The sequence below is a fragment of the Bos grunniens genome, chromosome 22 (assembly GCF_055505025.1).
Source record: "Bos grunniens cultivar Pamir isolate PY7600 chromosome 22, Bosgru_T2T1.0, whole genome shotgun sequence".
Taxonomy (NCBI): domain Eukaryota; kingdom Metazoa; phylum Chordata; class Mammalia; order Artiodactyla; family Bovidae; genus Bos; species Bos grunniens.
Window position 1 is genome coordinate 46,440,736 of NC_141186.1, and position 21,150 is coordinate 46,461,885.

At 42.3% G+C, this 21,150-nt stretch overlaps 2 protein-coding genes across 5 annotated transcripts in view; one reads left to right on the forward strand and one right to left on the reverse strand.

Moving 5' to 3' along the window:
- The window catches only part of CACNA2D3 (calcium voltage-gated channel auxiliary subunit alpha2delta 3), a 900,680-nt gene that overhangs the window by 128,025 nt on the left and 751,505 nt on the right, over positions 1–21,150 (reverse strand). The window lies entirely within an intron of this gene.
- Positions 894–11,896, forward strand: LRTM1 (leucine rich repeat transmembrane protein 1). Its single transcript, XM_086367464.1, has 3 exons — positions 894–1,436; positions 3,819–4,415; positions 9,726–11,896. Exons 1-3 carry the CDS (start codon positions 1,430–1,432, stop codon positions 10,157–10,159), a joined length of 1,038 nt encoding a protein of 345 aa, XP_086223590.1. The 5' UTR covers positions 894–1,429; the 3' UTR covers positions 10,160–11,896.

A 21,150-nucleotide genomic window follows, 5' to 3' on the forward strand; every position in this document is an offset into this window, starting at 1 on the left:
CAGCATAGAAACCTTGGAAAGCACTCTTGGGTAATTGTGACCGTTTATTAAGGTACAATATTAATGCATTGTTTCACGAAATCCTGAGAGCAATCTTATAAAAGAAAAACTACTGTCTTTCTTTTAGAGATGAAGACGAGGGGTTTTCAGTGGGCAAGTTACTTGCCCAGAGACGTCAAGCTAGTGAATGGTGAAGCCGAATTCAAATCCAGATCCAGCTGATTTCAAACCCCAAACTCAACTGCTTTATTACACTGCTTTCGGCCAGGGACTCCACTTCATGCTGCCTCAAGAAAAGCATGGCTTTTGCCTTCTTTACATGAGTTGCTGGAGGCACGTGGGACATTTTGGCATGCTGAAGGGCAGCTTTGACACTGAAATCCCACCTCAGCAAATGGCAGGGCATTTGCACATTCAAAGAAACATTCCAGTCCCTGGTGGGAAAGCTTCCAGTGGCTTCAATTACAGAACAGTCACAGTTCATTGACGCCTGATGCTCATGAGGGCAGCTTTATTGTTTTATATGTGAAAAATGAGGAAAGGGCCAGAACCTCAGCATTAGGGAAATGATGAAAGATTGAGAAGTATTTCCAAAGGCATGCAAACTGAGAGGTCAATTCAATGGGGGCGGGAGAGGGGGGACGGTGGGAGGAGAACGAGCAAAGAAGCAGCTGAGAAGTATTTGCGGCACCAGGGAGAAGAGGTTGTGATGTCCACGAAAGGAAACCATGGCTATGAATTTCAGGGCATCGAGACCCTGTCAACACAGCTAATCCCTACGGATGTTGGCTGAATAAGCCTTTGGTGACCAAACAGTGCACTGTGGAAACCGTGTCAGCCTCCAGCAGGTCAATTTGTCCTCATATTACACACTCTGCTGGCTCTGTTGCTAGAACCCCAGATCGAGGATCCACGGCGAGCATCTCCCAACTTGACATGGGTTGACACAGCATGGTTAATAAGTCAACAGAATTCAGAAAACAGGACCGGATTAAGAAGGCAGTTTTATTTTGGTGCCCTGGACTTCAAGCAGATTAAATAATCAAAAAGCCGGAGCCATCGGGGTCATGTTTGAATGCTACAGCTGTTCACTGAGGTTTGACAAACATTCTTTCTGTGGCCCCTCGTCTCAATGGGAAAGGCAGCGATGATCCTGGGAAGGGCAACGCTTTAAGAAAGAAGGAAGGAGCACAATCAAAAGATCCTCTTACGGAAAACAATCCAGATGGAGACAGGGAAAGGGCTGCTTAAATAAGTGGTCTCCTGAAAGCGACAACTGTTCCCTGTGCTGAAGAAAGGCACTGGCAGGATTCAGAAAAAAAGTGAATGAAAACCTGGACTTGGAGCCTGCCATGCCCTCGATGTGTTGATCTGCAGATTAATAAAGGTGGGCTTCGGGTTCAGCGGGTAAGCCGGTGGAGACTCAGTCATGGAAGGTGAGCCATGATTAATCCCCTCACGCCTTAGAAAGCAGGACCCTCCCTGCCCCCCCAACTCAGGAAGGTATCTGTGGGAAGTTGTCTTTCTCAAAAGAACAAAAGATGCTAAAAATGTCTCATGTTTGTGTCATGCTGGGTCAGAGGAAGAGAGAGTGGACAAACGTACCTAGTCATGAATGGATATGCAGTTGGCCTGTTATGGGCCATTTCAGAGAAAATACAGTCCTTCAGGTTGGAGTTCATATATCATCTACTTGCGGGGGGGGGGGGGGCGGGGGCGGAGGGTGGGAGTGGCACGATTTTCTGCAGTTAATGAATGCTTGGGTGAGGCACAGCTAAAGTGAGGGGTGGCAACTCTCCTCTGATCAGAAGCTTCTTTGGCACTGAGATGTATATTATTTGCAAAATTATAGAAAAGAAAACAAGGTTTTTCTCTTTTACATGCTGCAAGAGGGAACTGGACTGTAATGCTTTGCATCTCTTGAGTGAAACTAAACTGAGCCTCCTTCAGAAGGCTTTCCAAATATCTTCCCTCTTGCCCTAAAGAACTGTTCACAGCATCAGAGAAAGGCGGATTCATTTTGATATTTGGCAAAACTAATACAATTATGTAAAGTTTAAAAATAAAATAAAATTTAAAAAAAAAAAGAAAGGACAAAGGGGAAAAGGCTCCATGCATTTGACAGCCACATTGTACATTTTCCTAGTTAAGGCCAAAAACAGACAGACAAACCGAAAATCTCCTCTCAAGAACTTTCTTTACAAGTAGATAATCATCTTAAGTTTTAAATATTATTGCCTGGCCCTGTGAATTCCTCTACCAATTTAACAAAATGTCCTTGATGGGTGTTTGCCATTTTGAAATTCAAGTCTCAGGAAAAAAGAAGGGAGTGATCAAGCTCCCCTGGAGATTGACCTAGCAGTGCCTGAGAGAATATCAACTCAGTATCCTCTTCAAACCTGGCAAGGAGGCACCTATTGAATCTAGAGCCCCCATACACATTTCTACAGAGCCAAGGAGCCCTGTGTGAGGATGCCTTCTGCTGCATCATTGGTCCCGAAAGAAACTGCAACAACTCAAATGCTCGTCAGTACAAGAGTGGCTAAATAATAAATCTGGCAAGGCCTCACCATCAAATACTCCACAGAAGCTAGAAGGAATGAATGAGCTCTCTATGCATCCCTGTGGATGGATCAGTTTTGAGTGACTAAACTGCAAAATGAAACATACCAATGATTATTTAGCTTTTTAAAAAACCACTATGCAAAACATTCTATAGTATGTGTATGTGTGTGTTGTGTATGTACGTGTGTTATGTGCGTGTATGTAAAAATATTTACAGGCAGTAAAGCACAGCAAGTAAGAACCCTGATAGACCCTGAAAGCAGACTGCCTGGGTTTAAATCATGATTCTACTACTTCTGTATGACCTTGGACAAGTGATTTAGCTTCTCTGTGCCTCAGTTTTATCACCTTTAATATGTGCATAATAAAAGACCCCGAATTACAAGATTAGGTGGGCTAAATGAATTAATATATATAAAGCACTTTCAGTGGTGCCTGGCTCAAAATATGAGCTATAAGGTTATTTGTGATTTTGTTGTTTTTAAAAGGCCTGGTGGGATGCAATCGTGATGGTAGGGAAGGCGGTGGTGGGGAGCAGTTCCTGCTGGAAAACATGATGTGGGTGCTAATCAAAGGGAGTTTAACTTATCAGCATTGCACTGGTTCTTTGAGTTAAGGGAATAAAAAGAGATGAAGCAAACATGGCAACCTGTGAATAACCGACAGAACTTTGTTACAGGAACATGAGTATTTATTATGTTAATTTAATGCTTTTGTTTTAAAATCTATTGAACCAAAAAGGAGCAGAGACAATCATCACTCATGGAAGTATGACACTTGAAAGACGGACATCAATTTGTAAGAATGCTTCAGACCTGTCCCATCTAATATGCACCACTAGCACCATATGGCTATCTAAATTTTAACTGATTAAAATTAAATGGAAATAAAGATTCAGTTTCTTGACTGCAGTAGTCACATCTCAAGAGCTCTGAAGTCACATGAAGACTATCATATTAGACAGTAGATACAGATCACTCCCATCACCATAGAGTTCTATTGGACAGCATGGTCTGGAGCATACTTTTGAGAAATGTGAATATCTGAACTCCTCTCATGCTCCTGAAGTTCTGGTCCTAGATAATTCTGCTGCTTCATACAAAGGGCACATGCCCCCCCAAATATTTTTTTCACATTTTTACTTGATAACCTATGTCATCTACCTTCTGGTTACCTGTGAACTTAAAGCAGAAACAAAAGCTGATACCACTTACAAACGGGTTCCTATCTCAGGTTCTTTCTGTTTGTTGTAGGTGAACTGTTCCTGCTTTCCAGTATGATTTTCCTGCTCCCGGTGGTGTGCGGCTGCCCAGAGAGATGCCGCTGTCACTCACCTTCAAATTCTGTAGACTGCAGCCGGCAAGGTCTGACTGAAATCCCTTCCAACTTGCCTCCTCAGACTCTAACGCTGCACTTACAAGATAACCAGATCCACCAGCTTCCGACTTCTGCATTTAAATCAGTGCCACATCTCATAACCTTGAACTTGTACAACAATTCTCTTTCAAATCTGACCCCCGGAGTTTTCCATGGACTTCAGCACTTGCAGGTCTTAAACCTAACTCAGAACTCCCTGCATTCCCTGGAAAGCAGACTATTCCATTCTCTCCCACAGCTGAGGGAGCTCGATTTGTCATCAAACAATATAAGTCACCTTCCTGCATCCCTAGGTGAGTCTTGGGAGAACCTGACCATTCTTGCGATTCAGCAAAACCGGCTTCGGCAGCTCAATCGAGCCCTCCTAGAATCCATGCCCAGAATGAAGCGGTTATTTCTCAAAGACAACCTCTGGAAATGTAACTGTCACTTGCTCAGTCTTAAACTCTGGCTGGAGACATTTGTCTATAAAGGTCAGTAACTAATGCCTATCCCTCCATCTGTGTATGATCAACTTAGGAGAAACCTCAATGGTTCTCTGCATTAGAAGGGATGCTGAAAAGTGTTTGAGGGATCTGTGTAAGCTTTTGCGCACTGATGTCATTTCATGGTATGGCAAAAGAGGCAAGTGAGTCATTAAGGGTGACCTGATTTGAAAATCAGGTATTTAAATTCATCTACAGATACGATTCATGGAAACAACTTTCCACTTTTTTCCCCTCTCCACCCCAACTTTCCACTTTTTGATTAATACCACCATTAAGTTATCTGGAAACTGTAGGCCCTTAAGAAAGAAAGAAATTCAATCCACCTAAATATTGGGTTGGCCAAATTTTCACAAGAAAAGCTTGAACGAACTTTTTGACCAATCCAATAACTACTTAACTCTGAAGTGACAACAAATTCTGATTTTCAAGTGTGATCCAACTGGGAGTGTGGTATTTCTCCTTAGGACTGCCCCTCCTTCTTTCTCTGCTTCTGACCATTTGACAGCTATGAAACTTCACTGAGATTACCCATTCTGCTTTAGGAGACACCACTGTTACTAAAACTGAATACAATACGGGTCCCTCTCCAAAGGGAACAAGTATTTCTTTAACCAGATGTCAAAAACAAAGCAAGAGATTCCAGAATATTAAAGATGAGGGGTTCTGGAAATCACTCATGGGTCAGCAAACTATATAGCCTAAGAGCCAGAACTGGCCCACCTATTTTTGTAAATAAAGTTTTGTTGGAACACATTCACATCCATTTATTATTTACTGTCTGGCTGTTTTTGCATTAAAAGGGTGAGGTTGAATAGTTGGGGCAGAGACTCTGGCAAGGCTTAAAAAATGAACTAACTGGCTCTTTATAGGAAAGTTTGCCAACCTCTCCTAACTCAAAGCGAGTCTATTATCAATAGGAAATGGACGCCTGAAGATGTTTAGTGACTTGATGAAGATCACAGAGTAGAAGCAAAGACAAGAGTAGAAGGAGCAGCTTTAGGTCTTGGCCCTACATTCCCTCCTCTACATCACAGTGCTTTTTTCCTCCTACCTTTTAAGTGTCATTCATTCATTCATACTAAACTTGAGTGAATTTTACATGCCATGGACATTTCAAGGTGCTGAGAAAAAATCAGTGAATAAGAAAATCCCTATCATCATGGGCATTACATTCTGACAGTAGAAACATGTTAAATAAGACAAATATATGTATCTATGTTCAGAGAGCAGTTAGTGCTAGAGGCAGCATGAAGGGAGAGAGTGATGGAATAAGGGTTACATTTCAGATGTGAAGGACAGGGAAGGCCCCTGCAAGGATGTAATATGGGGGAGCAGAACTGGAATAATGAGGGGAAATGAGCCATGAGATAACTCAGGAAAAGGACAGTAGTTGCAAAGGACCTGAGGTGGAAGTAAGCTTGGCTTCACTGAGGGACAGAAAGAGGGACAAATGAGTGGCTAGAGCAGATGAAGGGAGTGAGAGAGGCTAAGACAGCACAGTAGCCAGGTCATGTTGAAATGTGCAGAGCCGGCTGAGACATTTGGGTTTTATTTTAGGCAAGATGGAAATATCTTGAAGAATTTGTCAGGCAAACAATATGATCTCATTACATTTAAAAAGGTCACTCTGGCGACCAAAGGCTGCAGAAGAAGAATCAGGGGGATGAGGGAGAAAGTGATTCAGTTTTCCAGGGAAGATGACGGTGGCCCAAACTAGGATGATGAGAAATGATCAACTTTGGGAGATATTTAGAATACTGAACTGATAGAAATTACTAATGGGTCGGAACTGGATATAAGGAAAACAGAGTGTATTACAGTAAATACAATTTTGTTTTGTCCTCCAGGAGTAAGCAGATAAACGGTGATGCCAGTAGCTGACAAGGGTCAGGCTGTGGAATGGGGGAAATGGACGAGTATGTGTGGGAGGTGGTATATCAAGAGCTCAGTGTGGGGCATGTCAAGTTTGAGATGCCCATTACATAGTCAAGGAGTGCTGTCGAGTTGATGGATGTATATCTGAGCCCATAATTTTGGAAGATATCAGAGATCCAGACATGGCTTAGTGAATCAAGAGACTCTGGATAGTTGCAGCAGTTATACAGAAGGAAGTGGAGGAGAACACACGGGTTCAAATAAACACTATTGATTTAAGAATCTATTGATTTAAGAATCTCTCTCAACAATATACTAGTCAATAACTTGTCATTAACCAGTTAATTTTCAAGTTGACCTACAACAGAGGTCATATGATCTGACAAAAGTCTTTCTTAAGGAGGCTTAAAATAAAACTGTTAACATCTAGAGGTGAAGTGGCTTTACTGTGTTCTGGATGAGATAGTAAGCATAAGGCAAACCATCATAGAAAGATGCTTTTCATCAAGGGAGAGTATTTCTTGACAAAAATAGTTCTCAGGTCCAGGAAACTAGAAGCAACATAGGGAGGGATATAGCTCCCCCCTACTCTGCCACAAACTCACTGGTGATCTTTGGGCAAATTAATGATCCTCACTAGCCCTCAGTGTCACCAGGTGGAAACTGGCAGTGTTAAGCCAGGGAGTTCCTAAAACCGATTCTGGTCCTCAGGCTCCATAATGCAATTCAATACTCCCTCGTGGCACAGCTGCCCCACCCAGACAACAGCCTTTCTCTGAAAGAAGGCAAAACTGATCTGGGATAACAAGACCTGGGTGTCAAAATGACTAAATAAAACCAGCAAATAAATGCAAATGTAGGAGACAATCTGACTACTGATGCATGGAATAAAGGCAAAATAAGGTAATAGCTATTGATCAAGACCTTACTTCCCTCCGAGGGGGAACAAAATACATGGAGGATGAAGCAGGGGATTTTGTAGCCTGGAAGTGTCATTCACTGGTTCCACTGGCTAGAATTCAGTCAGGTGGCTCCAATCTGACCACAAAGGGTGGGGAAATTTCATCTTCCTCTGGACCCGACAATCAAAGGAAAGAAAAAGTGCTTTGATGAGTACTTAATAATGTCTCCTTCAAGAACATGCACATAGATTTTCTAATTAGCATTCCTCTCTCTCCGTTCATAAGTTAACAAATTATCTTTATGCCAATAGTTAACTGCACTAAACATTTATTCTGGGCTAGGAACTGTGCTAAACAGTTGACATACTTTATTCAGCTGAATCCTCAGAGCAATCTTGTGAAGTAAATTTCATTATTACCCTGGTCTCTCACTTTCCAGATGAGCAAGCAGACGCACAGAATGGTCAGGTAACTTGCTTAGGGTTGCAAAGCTAAGTAGTGGTCAGACGCAGGATATGAATCTCGTTTCACCTCAAGACAGGGGTTAAGAGCTGCTAGCTGCCAGATGATGGATAATGAGAGTGTTTGGAAAGCTGGAGCTTCTTGAATTGTCAGCTTCCATGAATCCAGAAGAGATTGAGGCTCTCAAGCTGTCGTTGGCAGATCTGCTTTCTGGAGGGTGGCTGAGGAGATGGTGGAGGAAGGCTGGGAAGTGAGTCCTGGCTGAGGACACAGGACACCATGGAGCTCTTGGTGGCCACAACCCTGGCCTTCAAGCCACATCCCAGGCTCTAGTCTATGTATTCTCTTGGCTCTGGGTCCTGAGGCCATGCCTCCCACCCTAACAGTTAAAACAGGAAGCTGGTAACAGGAGAAACGAACTTAACCCTGGAGTGGCTAGGTGAACCACCCCAGTTAGGTCTAAGTCAGCTAGTGGAATTGCTGGTTCTCCGGGTTCAGTACTGAAACACTCCCTGAGATGGAGAATTTCAATCATAGCCTGTTGGCACCTTGGGGTCATCCAGAGCAGGCACCCTGCTCCTCTGGCCTGCTGTACCTCAGCTCGAGAAAGGAGAGATTTCTATTATCATTTTGCTTTAGAGTTGAGGTTCTTGCCTCAGAGGATCACTGAAGAAGCCAGATCAGGCCCAGGAGACTCTGGCAATAGGTGATTCAGTTCAAGCAGCAAAAGCAAAAAAGGCATGAGTGTTGAATTTCGTCATGGCCACCAACCCCAGAGTGACCTGGGCCACAGCAACCCTTGAACTGCAAAATGGCCCTATCTATTAATAGGTTATAAATTCAGTTAGAATGGATGTGAGGACATTCCCCAAGTTGTGAAGTGCTGTTATAAAGGAAGGTTCTAAACACTGAAGTGACAACCTCCTACATGGGAATTTCTGGTATAGTTTCATAATCCACCATGTACAAAGAAATCTCCAGTCTAACTAAGAGTAGTGTCACAATTCATGGAGGTAAGGATCTACTGAGGGTCACTGTGTTAATTCCATGGATTTCACAACATTACAGAGAGAGAGAGGATGGGAGTATAGTGGGAAAAACTGGGATCATAGGAGTGGGCCAGGTTTCAGTGTTGATCCATCCACTTTTAACCTGAATGACCCTGGACAAAAATTACCCATTTTAGCAGAGTTGTGAGGACTTGTCTAACAGTACTTTGTAATCAAAACAGATACAAGTAAGGTGTTTTTGTGAAAATTACTCAGAGAAGTTTATCTGTCTGAGGTCAAATAGCAAATTGGTGGTCAAATTTGGCCAGGATAGAATCTGTTCATCCACTGCTCCTTCTAGAAAAGGATTTCTAAAGTTCCTGAAATCCCTCCTGTAGTCCACACACCTGAGGAAATCAATCCCCTTACACAGAATGGAAATTGAGTCTTAGAAAGTTTGGTACTCAAAATACTAAATGTTTCAAGGTCTAAAGGAGGCACATTAATTGTACTTAATCCCATGAATGTAATACATATTCCTGTCAAACCTTCAGATACACAAAAGACTCGCAGGACCGCCGACTTCCCCATTTGGCATCACTGAGAGTGTTGGTAGAGACATAGGGTCTTTGAAATTAACACATAACATCACAAGAAGAGACATTTGTTTTCATTATTTATTTCTTAGGTCTCCAGTGGTGATTTGGCACAATAGATTTCTTGTGTGGCAGGGCTCATTAGGGCGTGCGACAGTGCCCTCGGCTGGCCTCCAGCGCCCCTTCCTGTCAGCTTTTGCATTGTTTCCCTTTGGCATTTATAAGGTAACGGTGACCTGGCTTCTAATGAATTCTTGCTCATACATAATTGCCCATTTAGTGTGTGGCATTTTTAGCATGTAGCCAATTTAGAAATCTTAAAATCATAAAATATGGCTGTTAAATTCTTTGACTCCAGGGGGGGAAAAAAGGTGTTTTATAAATTCCATCTGCCTAAGTTTTGCAGGCTGAGGATCTGGGAATTTGGTTACATCAGGTTCTGCTATCATTCTTTGTTTTTGTTTCTTAAAGGCGGAATAACGGACAACATCACCTGTGTGTCACCGGACGCCTGGAAGGGAAAGGACCTCCGTGAAATCCCTCACGAGCTGTACCACCCCTGCCCTTTTCCTTCTCTACACCTGCAGTCCTCACAGGTGCCGCAGCTAGGTGCTGCCCGCCGGGCTGTCCCCAGGCTCTCTGACAGCCACAGCACAGGGGAGCGAGACCACCGGGAGTGTGAGATCAAACCCAAGCCAAGGCCGGCCAATCTGCGCCACGCCGTGGCCACCATTGTCATAACAGGGGTGGTGTGTGGGATCGTGTGTCTCATGATGCTGGCGGCCGCCATCTACGGCTGCACCTACGCAGCTATCACAGCCCAGTACCACGGGGGACGCTTGGCTCAAACCAATGAGCCCACGAAGACAGAAGGAAAAGAGCTGTTTGACAGCTCACTGGCCTGAGAACTTTCATCTCAAATAGGAATAATCATTTTAAACCAGAAAACAGTTTCTGAGTAGGGCTGATGGGTCACTGTTACTGCCTCATTTTCTTTTTCCAAAAGGAAAAAAAAGATGTGTCTGTAAAAAAAAAAAAAAAAAATATATATATATATATATGCATATACATATATATTTAGACTTCCCTTGTGGCTCAGCCAGTGGGCGTCCCTTGTGGCTCAGCTGGTAAAGAATCTGCCTGCAATGCGGGAGACCTGGGTTTGATCCCTGGGTTGGGAAGATCCCCTGGAGAAGGAAATGGCAACCCACTCCAGTATTCTTGCCTGGAAAATCCTCATGGTCAGAGGGTCCTGGCAGACTACAGTTCATGGGGTCACATTTATATGTATGCATATATATATTTATGGAAAGAAATTTATGTTGAGATTTTTTAAAAATTTATTAATACCATAGTTGAAATAGATATGATAACTTGTGCTCTGTGCCTGAGAAGTTATGACAATTATTCTACGTGGGAAAGGCTGTCCGTGGAGAAAGGGAAGGTACATCTCTTTCAAGGTACTCTTCCCCGCATTAAGTTGCTTTAACAAAGCAGCTGAAATACAAATACACGGCAGTCAGCATGCCTGGGAGGTTTATGGTCCACTGGAAAACTGCCCAATTCTGAGTGCCTGGGAAGAAGCTGGTGATCTTACCCACGGGGCAGTGAGTGCTTCTATAATCCAAGTTCATGCTAGACCAGTGATACTTTTAGATGTTAGGTATGTTACCCATTTAGCGGGAGTGTCTGTTGGTTGGGAATTTTTGTAGCTTGCCACAAGAGTCAGATTCTATTTAATTTTCTAAATCAGAAAACCATTTGGGGCTCTCTAGGCCACAGAAGAAGAAGAGGGCTCCACGAGTGGATAATACGACTCAGGCGCAAGGTCTGGGGAAGTTTTCTGATGCAAGGGGAAATAACACATAAACAAACACAAAGAGGACGGGGTGGCGGAATTCAGGGCACGTATCACTGAAAGGCCATATCCACCCCGCGATTGGAACCTTCCTTTTATAACTCTCACAGCAGGAATGAATTTAGGGTGGGCTGAGAGCGAGATAATGGCTTATGTGTATCTGTGTCTACGTACAGAGCGCGCAGAGTGCATAGGCTTGTTCAACCACACCCACACATAAACACAGCAATCAGTTTACCCACTAATGAAATGCAGCCGCAGCAGGGTGGAAGCCAGCAGCTGCTGACCACCACCCAGATTGTCTACTCAACACTCTGGGAGAGGAAGTCAGAGGAAGTCTGAAGAGAGTGGGAATTATCAAGAGACTTGAGATATGTGGCAGCAGCCATCCTGAACATTATTTAGGCCAGGGTTTAAAAAAAATCAGGTGTGGCTTGCTTAACTCCACAGACACGGTCCTGAAGACTTGCATGCAAAGGAAATTTTTGTAAATTGAATCATCATTTTAATGCAGTAGGGGAGCTCGCTATTTAAAGGAACCTTTCATGGAATCTTTCTGTAATGGCAATAATTGATTCCAGATTTATGTATTTTGTAAATTTGCATTTTCTCAGGCTAGGATTTCTTAAAGTAGATTCTACCTGTTCTTTCTCTTATGATGCCCCATCTCATATTTAGAGTCACCTGTTAGTATTAAAATCATTACACAGAGGAGTTAAGGACTCAGCAAAAGAAGAGAACAGGGTGAGTTGTCCCTCCAGAGGCCTTGACAGACATCACTAATCAATCCCAGCATTCCTCCCCCTGAGCCCTGATGCACCACAGATGCCTTCTTAAGACAGCACTGTAGGCAACCAGAACTAATCAACTGGAGTTGGTTCAAAGGATAAAGCATATTTGCCACTCAGGGTACTGGCTCTGCATTCACTTCTTCAGGGCATGTAACAGTGTTTTGGATCTTAAATCAGTAGTCTATTCCCTAACCTGGTACATGAATGGGAGGGCCATACAGGCTGGAATACTCTTTCCCTGTCTGATGCAGCCAAAGCCTTGCCCAGCAGTGTAAAGAGGTCAGGGGAAAGACAGATAGACCTACCCTAGCCTACCCTGTGGGACTCACACATCCCAGAGAATATCTATACCTCCTCACAGTGCTTCACAACCACTGTGCCCCCACCCCACAAGTTAAAGATGGGCCAACTCGCTGGAACAGCAATTTTGCTAAATGATTCTTCTGGGGGAAAACATTTACGTTTGATGCTAAATTTTTTTCTGAATATTAAAATAAGTCTGGATATGTTAGAGTAGACTGAAAAATTACCGTGGATTTTTAAGATCAAAAGGAGATCTCAGGGAAAGCTGGCTTCTGGGATCAGCTCCATCCCAAGCCTGGTGCCCCCTTTCTGCTCTCTTCATGCACTACTTTAGTGGTGAGACTAAGCATCCCGTCTAAGGATGGAGGGATTACTTTCCAGGTAGAAAAAAATCTTCCTTGCCCTGGACCATGAGTCCTTGGCCAAGAAAGCAATATGAGAAACGAAATCGAGGAGATCTTTTTATACATTGTCCTCATTTCACCAAATGTTTTGAGAGTTCGTGCTACATACCATGCATGGTGAGAGGTGTGCTCATGAACATTCATGTAATCTTGGCAACCAACCCGTGAGATACTTGAACAGATATTACATAACCTGGAAACTACTGAGACCAACATCGCGTGCTTCTTTCACTGCTGTGATTTTTTTTTAAATGTATTGATTTATTTGTTTTCACTGCTGTGATTTAAGACATCCAGTGGACTACGTTCTGCCGGAGGTCTGGTGACTGTGCAAGTCATCCCCCTGCCCACAGCGATTACATGTCAGAGCTTCCAATCCACCGCAGAAAACCCCGAATGTGGCTAGAATCCTCACTCCTTGACACCCATGTCCTAAAAGATTTCTAGGCACAGATGATAACTTGGGCAAATAGATTCCTGCTTTACGAGATGTCTTTAAGGAAAATTATTAAAACGATACCTTCTTATATTCAGATGTCTATCTTTTGCCTACAGTTACCACAAAGAGAAGTTGGCGATGAAAATAATTACTTACCCTAAAATGTCAACAAGTCTCTCAGCACAGAAAAATATAAATCAAATTGTTTAGATTAACAAATGCAGAGTTATCATTCGTTAATAGGAGAAATGAAATGTTTTCTCTGTAAAAAACTTGCAGATGAAAGACTCAATTTGCAGGGTATTCTGTGAGAACCACAAATTATCTTTCACAACCACTACAGCTCATGAGGGGTAATTTGCAAACGCCTCATAGATTATTTTCAGCTGTTTATTGCTGCTGTCATATTTATAGATTCTCCTATAAAATGCCCTTCCATCATAGAGCCTTACTGAAGGAATACTGTGAATAAATATCACGTTTATTGTTGATTGCTCTGAGAAAATTTTGTAAAATATAGTTTTTTCATTATATTTAGTGGCACAGTATCACTATTTTTGCTTTGCCAGAGGTCACAAACTCACAATCAGTTCAGTCAGTTCAGTCGCTCAGTCATGTCTGACTCTTTGCGACCCCATGAATCGCAGCACGCCAGGCCTCCCTGTCCATCACCAACTCCCGGAGTTCACTCAGACTCACGTCCATCGAGTCAGTGATGCCATCCAGCCATCTCATCCTCTGTGGTCCCCTCCTCCTCCTGCCCGCAAACCCTCCCAGCCTCAGTCACAATAGCAGGACCCAAAAATGTGAGGCATATAATGAGGCTGTAGAAGGAATCTCTGCCACAGAGATTGTGCAGAAAGAAGACATAGTGTCAAATCTATACCTGGAAAGCTTTTAAAATGAAGGCAAATATCCCTGACCTTGCAGGAATAATCCTGTGCTTCAGATGATAAAACGTCCATGAACAATGGATGTTTCGTATTTTTTCCTACAAAAGTGGAAGACTTAAAAGTGAATCACAGGATTTCCTCCTGAAGGCTCTGAAATCTCATTATTCAAGTTAACCAAGGCACTCCAGAAATTAGACACGCTTATCTTAGATCTAAAACATAAAAGGAAGCAGATCAGTTTCTAAAATAATCTATCTGTAGCATCGATTATCATAATTATACAACTAACTGTTAGAAATCCGTAACTTTCTATTGCAGGTCAGGAAATAACCATTTTCACTTGGGTCAAACCCACCAGTGTATCCAGTGATAATGCTACTAGACAGAAACCTACCAGCAAATGATATTCCAACCCCACATGGTGTTACTGGGTGTGGCTTACACACAACTTCAGGGAAATACCCTGTTTTCCCTTATGATGAAAATTATTTATTTATTTATGTTCAAACTTTAATAAGGTCTCAAATAAACCTCCCTCCCATTGGGAGAGGCAGGACTGCAATCCCTCACTTTCCTTTCAGAGTCTTGACTGGAGTATCCACATCTAATTTTCACTCTAATAGACACTGAATATTCATTTGGATGGATAGGATGTTACCCAGTTTCAAAGGCTTACCAAGAAGAGAAGATAAAGAACCAGAGGACTGGGAATTGGGAAGGTCCTTTGAGAGCAGTTAGTCTAAGTGTTGCAAATTTCAGAATAGCTGTGACCAGCTTCCCTACCTGCTTCAGACATTACTAACAGATCTCAGCAAACTTATCTATTGACCCCAGTCAAAGCCTCAGAATCCTTTTAAATCTCTTTTCTAAGTACCTACTCCTGATCAACTGGAGTTGACTTATGTTTCATATTCTTATTTTACAAACAGGAAATAGAAGAGTGGAAAATGAAAGGAAGTTTTCCAAAGTCACACAGAAAATTAATTGCAGATCTGATAAATGCAGTTACAGGAGCAAAGGGTTAGCATGTATAATACAACCCAACCTCTGCCATTATTCTCTCATTCTGGGGAACCACATTATAAGAACTACAGAATTGTTATGTTAATTATTTGGATAAGAACAATAATAGCACTGCCATCAACTTTTATTAAGCACCAGGTTGTGTGCCAGTTGTTTTTAGTGTAATATTTTCATTTTTGTCTAAGTCTCAAATTAAGCAAAACATGAGAGCATTTTACTGCCATACAACAGATGAAGATAATTCACTGGGTTTGGGTAATTTGTTCAAAGTCATGTCATTAATGATTAGTGGAGAAGGAATCTGAATGAAGGATGCATGGGTTTCCTTGGGTTTCTTCTCATGCTTCTATTTACATTTGATTATATTCAGTATTATCCATAATAAATACTTTTTTAAAAAATGACTCCTAACTTTTTGGACTGAATAACCAGGTAACTACAACAAATTAAGCTTGGAGTCAATTGCATTTGATGGGCTTTTGGGAATGAGATGTTTTTGATGGGAGAGGCAGAGACACTAATCAGACAAGGAAGAGTCAAGGGAAAGAGGTCTGGCTTAGGAATCATCACCTCCTGAATGGTGTTAAAAGCCTTGCAAGTGTACAGGAGCCCTGAGGCCCTCCAATATGCATAATCAAGAGATGAACAAAATCAGCAAAGGAGACCTAGAGGGGAGGCAGTGAGGTAGGCAAAGAAGCAAATAAAGAGGTTTTCAAGGAGAGTGTGGTCAACAAGGTCAAGTGCTGCTGATAGACCAAGGAAAAAGCACATCTGAAGTTCAGTTTTGGATCTGGTAACGTGGGAGCTGCAAACAACCTTGATGAGAAATGATTCACTATGGGTGAAACCTGGCTGGAGGGGTTCTAGAAAGCATCAAAGAGAGAAAGTGAGAAGAGCACAGAAAAATAAGAAATAACACAAAATAATGTAATAACAGAAATAAGTTTGGCTTAAAAGAACCTTACTCTATCAGCAAAAACATGGAAATCGGTCGAAGGAGGCTAGTGAAGTACAAGTATATAAAATGCCATGTGCTGTGTTTTCATTCTGAGCTTTCTTTTCATGTTTTAAGACAATTGTACACTCTAGTCTGCCTAAGCCCGGTCACATATAATTTGGTCTTGAAGTAGGAATGACATTCAGACACTGATCTTGACCTCATGCAGATCTTTTCACCCAGAATAGAATGTGGGAGTTCTTGGTGAGTGCAAACTGTGGGAGGCCATGGGAATAAAGAGCCTTTGATCAGCACTGTCCCTTTCCCACCACAGACTGGCAAAAGCATTTTCCATGTGCAAGAGTCCGCAGACTGAGCCTCCAATCATGCCCTCTCTTCCCAGAGAGGGGAAATGCATGTCAGCTCATTTATCCTCTTTAGCCCTTCACTTAGCCTGAGTCGTATATATACTAGTTTTAACCAAGATCAAAATCCCATTAAGGTCACTAGGAGATTTGCCTGGATAAAGGCAGCTAAATAAATCCCCAAATCTCTCATGAGTTGTGTTGGGTGGGGGGAAATCCCAGAAAGTGTTTTCCACCAAAGCATGTGAGGGCATTTCCAATGTTCTATCAAGCATTACATTGATTACACTGTTCAGAGGTTTATAAACTAAAGTGAAGATTAAGCAAATCACTGTCTTGACTGACAGTGAGAGCATATATTTTTAGAAAGCCCAGGACCTTTGATTGGGATATCTCTATAACCACATATACAAAAATATTAGGCACAATGATGGATACCTTCTGATACAGGAACTTCTGTCTTCAACATCTACTCACACACCTTTGGTTTAAATATTTTCTTCATTTTTATAAGATAAAAATATGGCAAAATAAGTGAGTGAACAAATTAGCATTTTTGGTATTTTTTTAAAACAGACCGTGACATATTTTTATCTAAAGCAGAAGTTGGCAAATGGTTCCTCTCAAGAGTCAGACAGTAAATATTTTTGGCTTTTTAGTCCATATGGTTTCTACCCAACTACTCAGCTCTGCCATTTGCGCAAGAAGTTGTCCACAGAAAATATGGATAGGGATGTATTTCAATAAAATATTATTTATAAACATAAGTGGTAGGTATCTGACATGGTACTTGCATCCAGTATATATAAAGAACTTATGTCTCAACAATAAAAAGACAAATAGCCTAATTTAAATACAGGCAAAAGATATGAGCAGACATTTCCCCAGTGAAGATATGCAAGGAGCTGGCATGTACATGAGAAGATGCTTGGTGTAGTTAGTTATTAGGGAAATGCAAATCACTTCATTCCCACTAGGATAGCTAAATTGAAAAAGACAGAAATAGCAAGCATTCGTAAGTATGAGGAAAAACTGGAAGCCACGTACAATACTGGTGGGATTGTAAAAAGCTGCTGCTGCTTTGGAAAACAGCTTGTCAGTTCTTCAAAATATCAAATCTAGAATTACCTTATGACCCAACAATTCTATTCCACTTTCTACCCAGGAGAAACTATAACATGTACCTGAACAGAAATGTGTACTTAAATGTTCATATCAACATTGGTAATTATTACCAATGTTTTTGTTTTGTTTGGTAATTATTACCAATTACCAAAATTATTACCAATGTTAATAATAGTTGAAAAGTGAGAACAACCCAGAAGTATCCACTAACTGATAAATGGATGAATGTTATACATGCACACAATGGGGTATCATTTGACAGTTTAAAATGCTAAGGTATTGATCCTTGCTACAACATGAACCTTGAAAGCATCAAGTTCAGTGAAAGAAGTGAATCACAAAAGGCCATATGTTGTATGATTCCATTTATCTGCAATGTCCAGAGTAAGCAAATCCACAGAGACAGAAAGGAGATTAGTGGGTTTCCTTGGGCTGGAGTAGCGAGTGGGATCAAAACCACTATGAGGTACCATTTCACACCAGTCAGAATGGCTGCGATCCAAAAGTCTACAAATAATAAATGCTGGAGAGGGTGTGGAGAAAAGGGAACCCTCTTACACTGTTGGTGGGAATGCAAATTAGTACAGCCACTATGGAGAACAGTGTGGAGATTCCTTAAAAAACTGGAAATAGAACTGCCTTATGATCCAGCAATCCCACTGCTGGGCATACACACTGAGGAAACCAGAAGGGAAAGAGACACGTGTACCCCAATGTTCATCGCAGCACTGTTTATAATAGCCAGGACATGGAAGCAACCTAGATGTCCATCAGCAGATGAATGGATAAGAAAGCTGTGGTACATATACACAATGGAGTATTACTCAGCCATTAAAAAGAATACATTTGAATCAGTTCTAATGAGGTGGATGAAACTGGAGACTATTATACAGAGTGAAGTAAGCCAGAAGGAAAAACATAAATACAGTATACTAACGCATGTATATGGAATTTAGAAAGATGGTAACGATAACCCTGTGTACGAGACAGCAAAAGAGACACTGATGTATAGAACAGTCTTATGGACTCTGTGGGAGAGGGTGGGAAGATTTGGGAGAATGTCATTGAAACATGTGAAATGTCATGTATGAAACGAGATGCCAGTCCAGGTTCAGTGCACGATGCTGGATGCTTGGGGCTGGTGCGCTGGGAAGGCCCAGGGGGATGGTATGGGGAGGTTGGGAGGGAGGAGGGTTCAGGATGGGGAGCATGTGATTTTTAAAAAAAAAAAAAAAAAAGAGTGAGGAGGGTGTGTGGGTATGGGGTTTTTTTTTGGGAGAATATAAAATTGTTCTAAAGTTAGACTGTGGTGACAGTTGTACCACCTAAAAAATACCAAAACCCAATAAACTGTAGACTTGAAATGGTGAACTTTATAGTAAATGAAATATACCTCAACAAAACTCTTAGAAAAAAAAAAGGCAGCATCCTAAATTTCGTTCTGTGGATTAGAGTTTGTCAGTCTCTGTTCTGAGGAATAGGTACAAGAAAGTGTGACTTTCAAAACTTTACTATGAAACATTTAAAGATACTCTAATGATATCCCCTATGCAAGTTTTCACAGGGAACAGCACATGACAAAAAGCACTGGCTAATGAGTGTGGCCGGTGTAGCATGTATCATTCTTAACAACAGCAGTGATAATTTACCAGCTAACCATTATTGAGCACTCAGCTCTAAGTATTCACCAAGCACTTTCTTTATATAAATTATTTTTCTCAAAAGGAACTAGAGGGGTCCCCCAAAGCTAGGCTGAATCTGGGTACAAGAAATAGACCATTATTGGTTAATTCTTTTCCTTTTCTATGATAATGAAACAAATCTCTATATTTAAAAACTAGGCAATGGCACCCCACTCCAACCCTTGCCTAGAAAATCCCGTGGACGGAGGAGCCTGGTGGGCTGTAATCCATGGGGTCGCGAAGAGTTGGACACAACTGAGTGACTTCACTTTCACTTTTCACTTTCCTGAATTGGAGAAGGAAATGGCAACCCACTCCAGTGTTCTTGCCTGGAGAATCCCAAGGACGGGGGAGCCTGGTGGGCTGCCATCTATGGGGTCGCACAGAGTCGGACAAGACTGAAGCGACTTAGCAGCAGCAGCAGGCTGCTAGAAATCCAACCAAAGCACCAATCAACCTCGTTTTACAAATGTGAAAATTCAATCCCAGAGCAAGAAGGGGGAAATGGCCCTGTGCTCACTGCTAAATCCTTGGCTTACACTGGCTTTAATGTCCAAATCCCACCATGACCTTGGAAAGCGGAGTTCTGCCAAAACAGAACTCAAAAACTGGGTATAAGGACCCATAACTCCAAAATTCTGCTGCTGATTTGGGGGTGGAGAATGTGTTGGGGCTTTTGGTAAGGTTTATAAAAGGACAGTGGCTCATGGGAGTGAGTGTCCTGGAGAGTGAGCACAGATTCAGTTTCTCAAAACTCTGGGCTATTTTTACTCCTGGAGCAATGATCCTCAGTGTGCCTGTCACTGTCTACTGTGGTATGCAGAGCAGCTGTTCTCTGTGGCCAACTCTAACTCAGATTCTCTTGCAGACTTGAAATAAAGCATAGTTGGTAGCTACATCACTAGTCCATGTCTCTGAAGTTTGTTATTGTCATTCCTACAGCTTAGAGCCCCTTCTGCCCCTGCAGTGCATTTGTAAGTCAACTTAAAAAAAATTAATGTCAAATACATAAAAAGCCCCATCTCATAGCTGACATGTAGACCACAACTTGCCTTGGGTTCCTCACTTCTCCCTGGAGCATCTGCCCATCAGTCATGCTTTTAGATCCTGAGAGACTCATTTGTGTCTCAGAGAAACCATCGAGACACAACATGTGTGAGGGATCTCACTCAAGATTCCTGGAGAAGTTTGTTCCCTCTGCTGGAACGTTCTTCCCACAGATCTTTGCATAATGGCTGTATCTCATCATTCCAATCTCTGATCAGGTCACCTCCTCAGGGAGGCCTTCTCTGAGTCCCCATCCTCCCTCAGTCTGGAGAAGCACTGCCTCTGCCACATGTAAGTATGAACATGAGCATTCTTCCCTGCCTTTGGTACTCCCAACCACACTTCATTTTTCACAGAGCATCAGCCGCGGCCAGAAATCCCCTCTCCCCCTCCTCCCTTCCGCCCTTCTTCCTTTCTTACTCCCATTCCTGCAAAGCTTGTCTGCTGTCTGTACCTCCCCCACAAGTGCAGGCTCTCCCCTGTTGGCAGCAGTTTGGTCGGAATGATTCTTCACTGGCAGCTGCCACCCCAGCCTCAAGGCAGGAGAGCCAACAGTGCCCTCTCACCGCATCAAACATCATCCCCCAACTCGCTCCACAAGGCCCTCCGGGGTGCTTGTTCTCAGCTGTATCCCCAGCAACAGGAAAATGGTAGGTGCTAGATATATATACTCATTGAATGATTTAATGAAACAAATGAAGATACGAAATAAGCGCTTTTTGTAAATAAGCCTACACGGGAAAACACTGAATTTGAAAGCACCAAGAGTGAAGTTTGCCTGTCAGGGTAACCTGTTTCTCCCCCCACCTCTGCTGAATTTCGGACCAGATGACACTGCATTGTTGTGGGCTGTCCCGTGTGATGTCGGACATTCTGGAGTATCCTTGATCTCTGCCTGCTGGATGTCAGCAGGACACCTCCTAACCAGTCACAGCAATCAAAAATATGTCCAGATGTTGTCAAATGTCTCCTGGGGGTCAAAACTGTCCCTGGTTGAGAACAACTAGCGTGATCAGTAAATATTAACTT

Bases quoted from the DNA above. Each gene is read 5' to 3' on its own strand.
- LRTM1 (XM_086367464.1), top strand. The intron at 4,416-9,725 runs GTCAGTAACTAA...TGTTTCTTAAAG, and splicing joins GGAGACATTTGTCTATAAAG to GCGGAATAACGGACAACATC.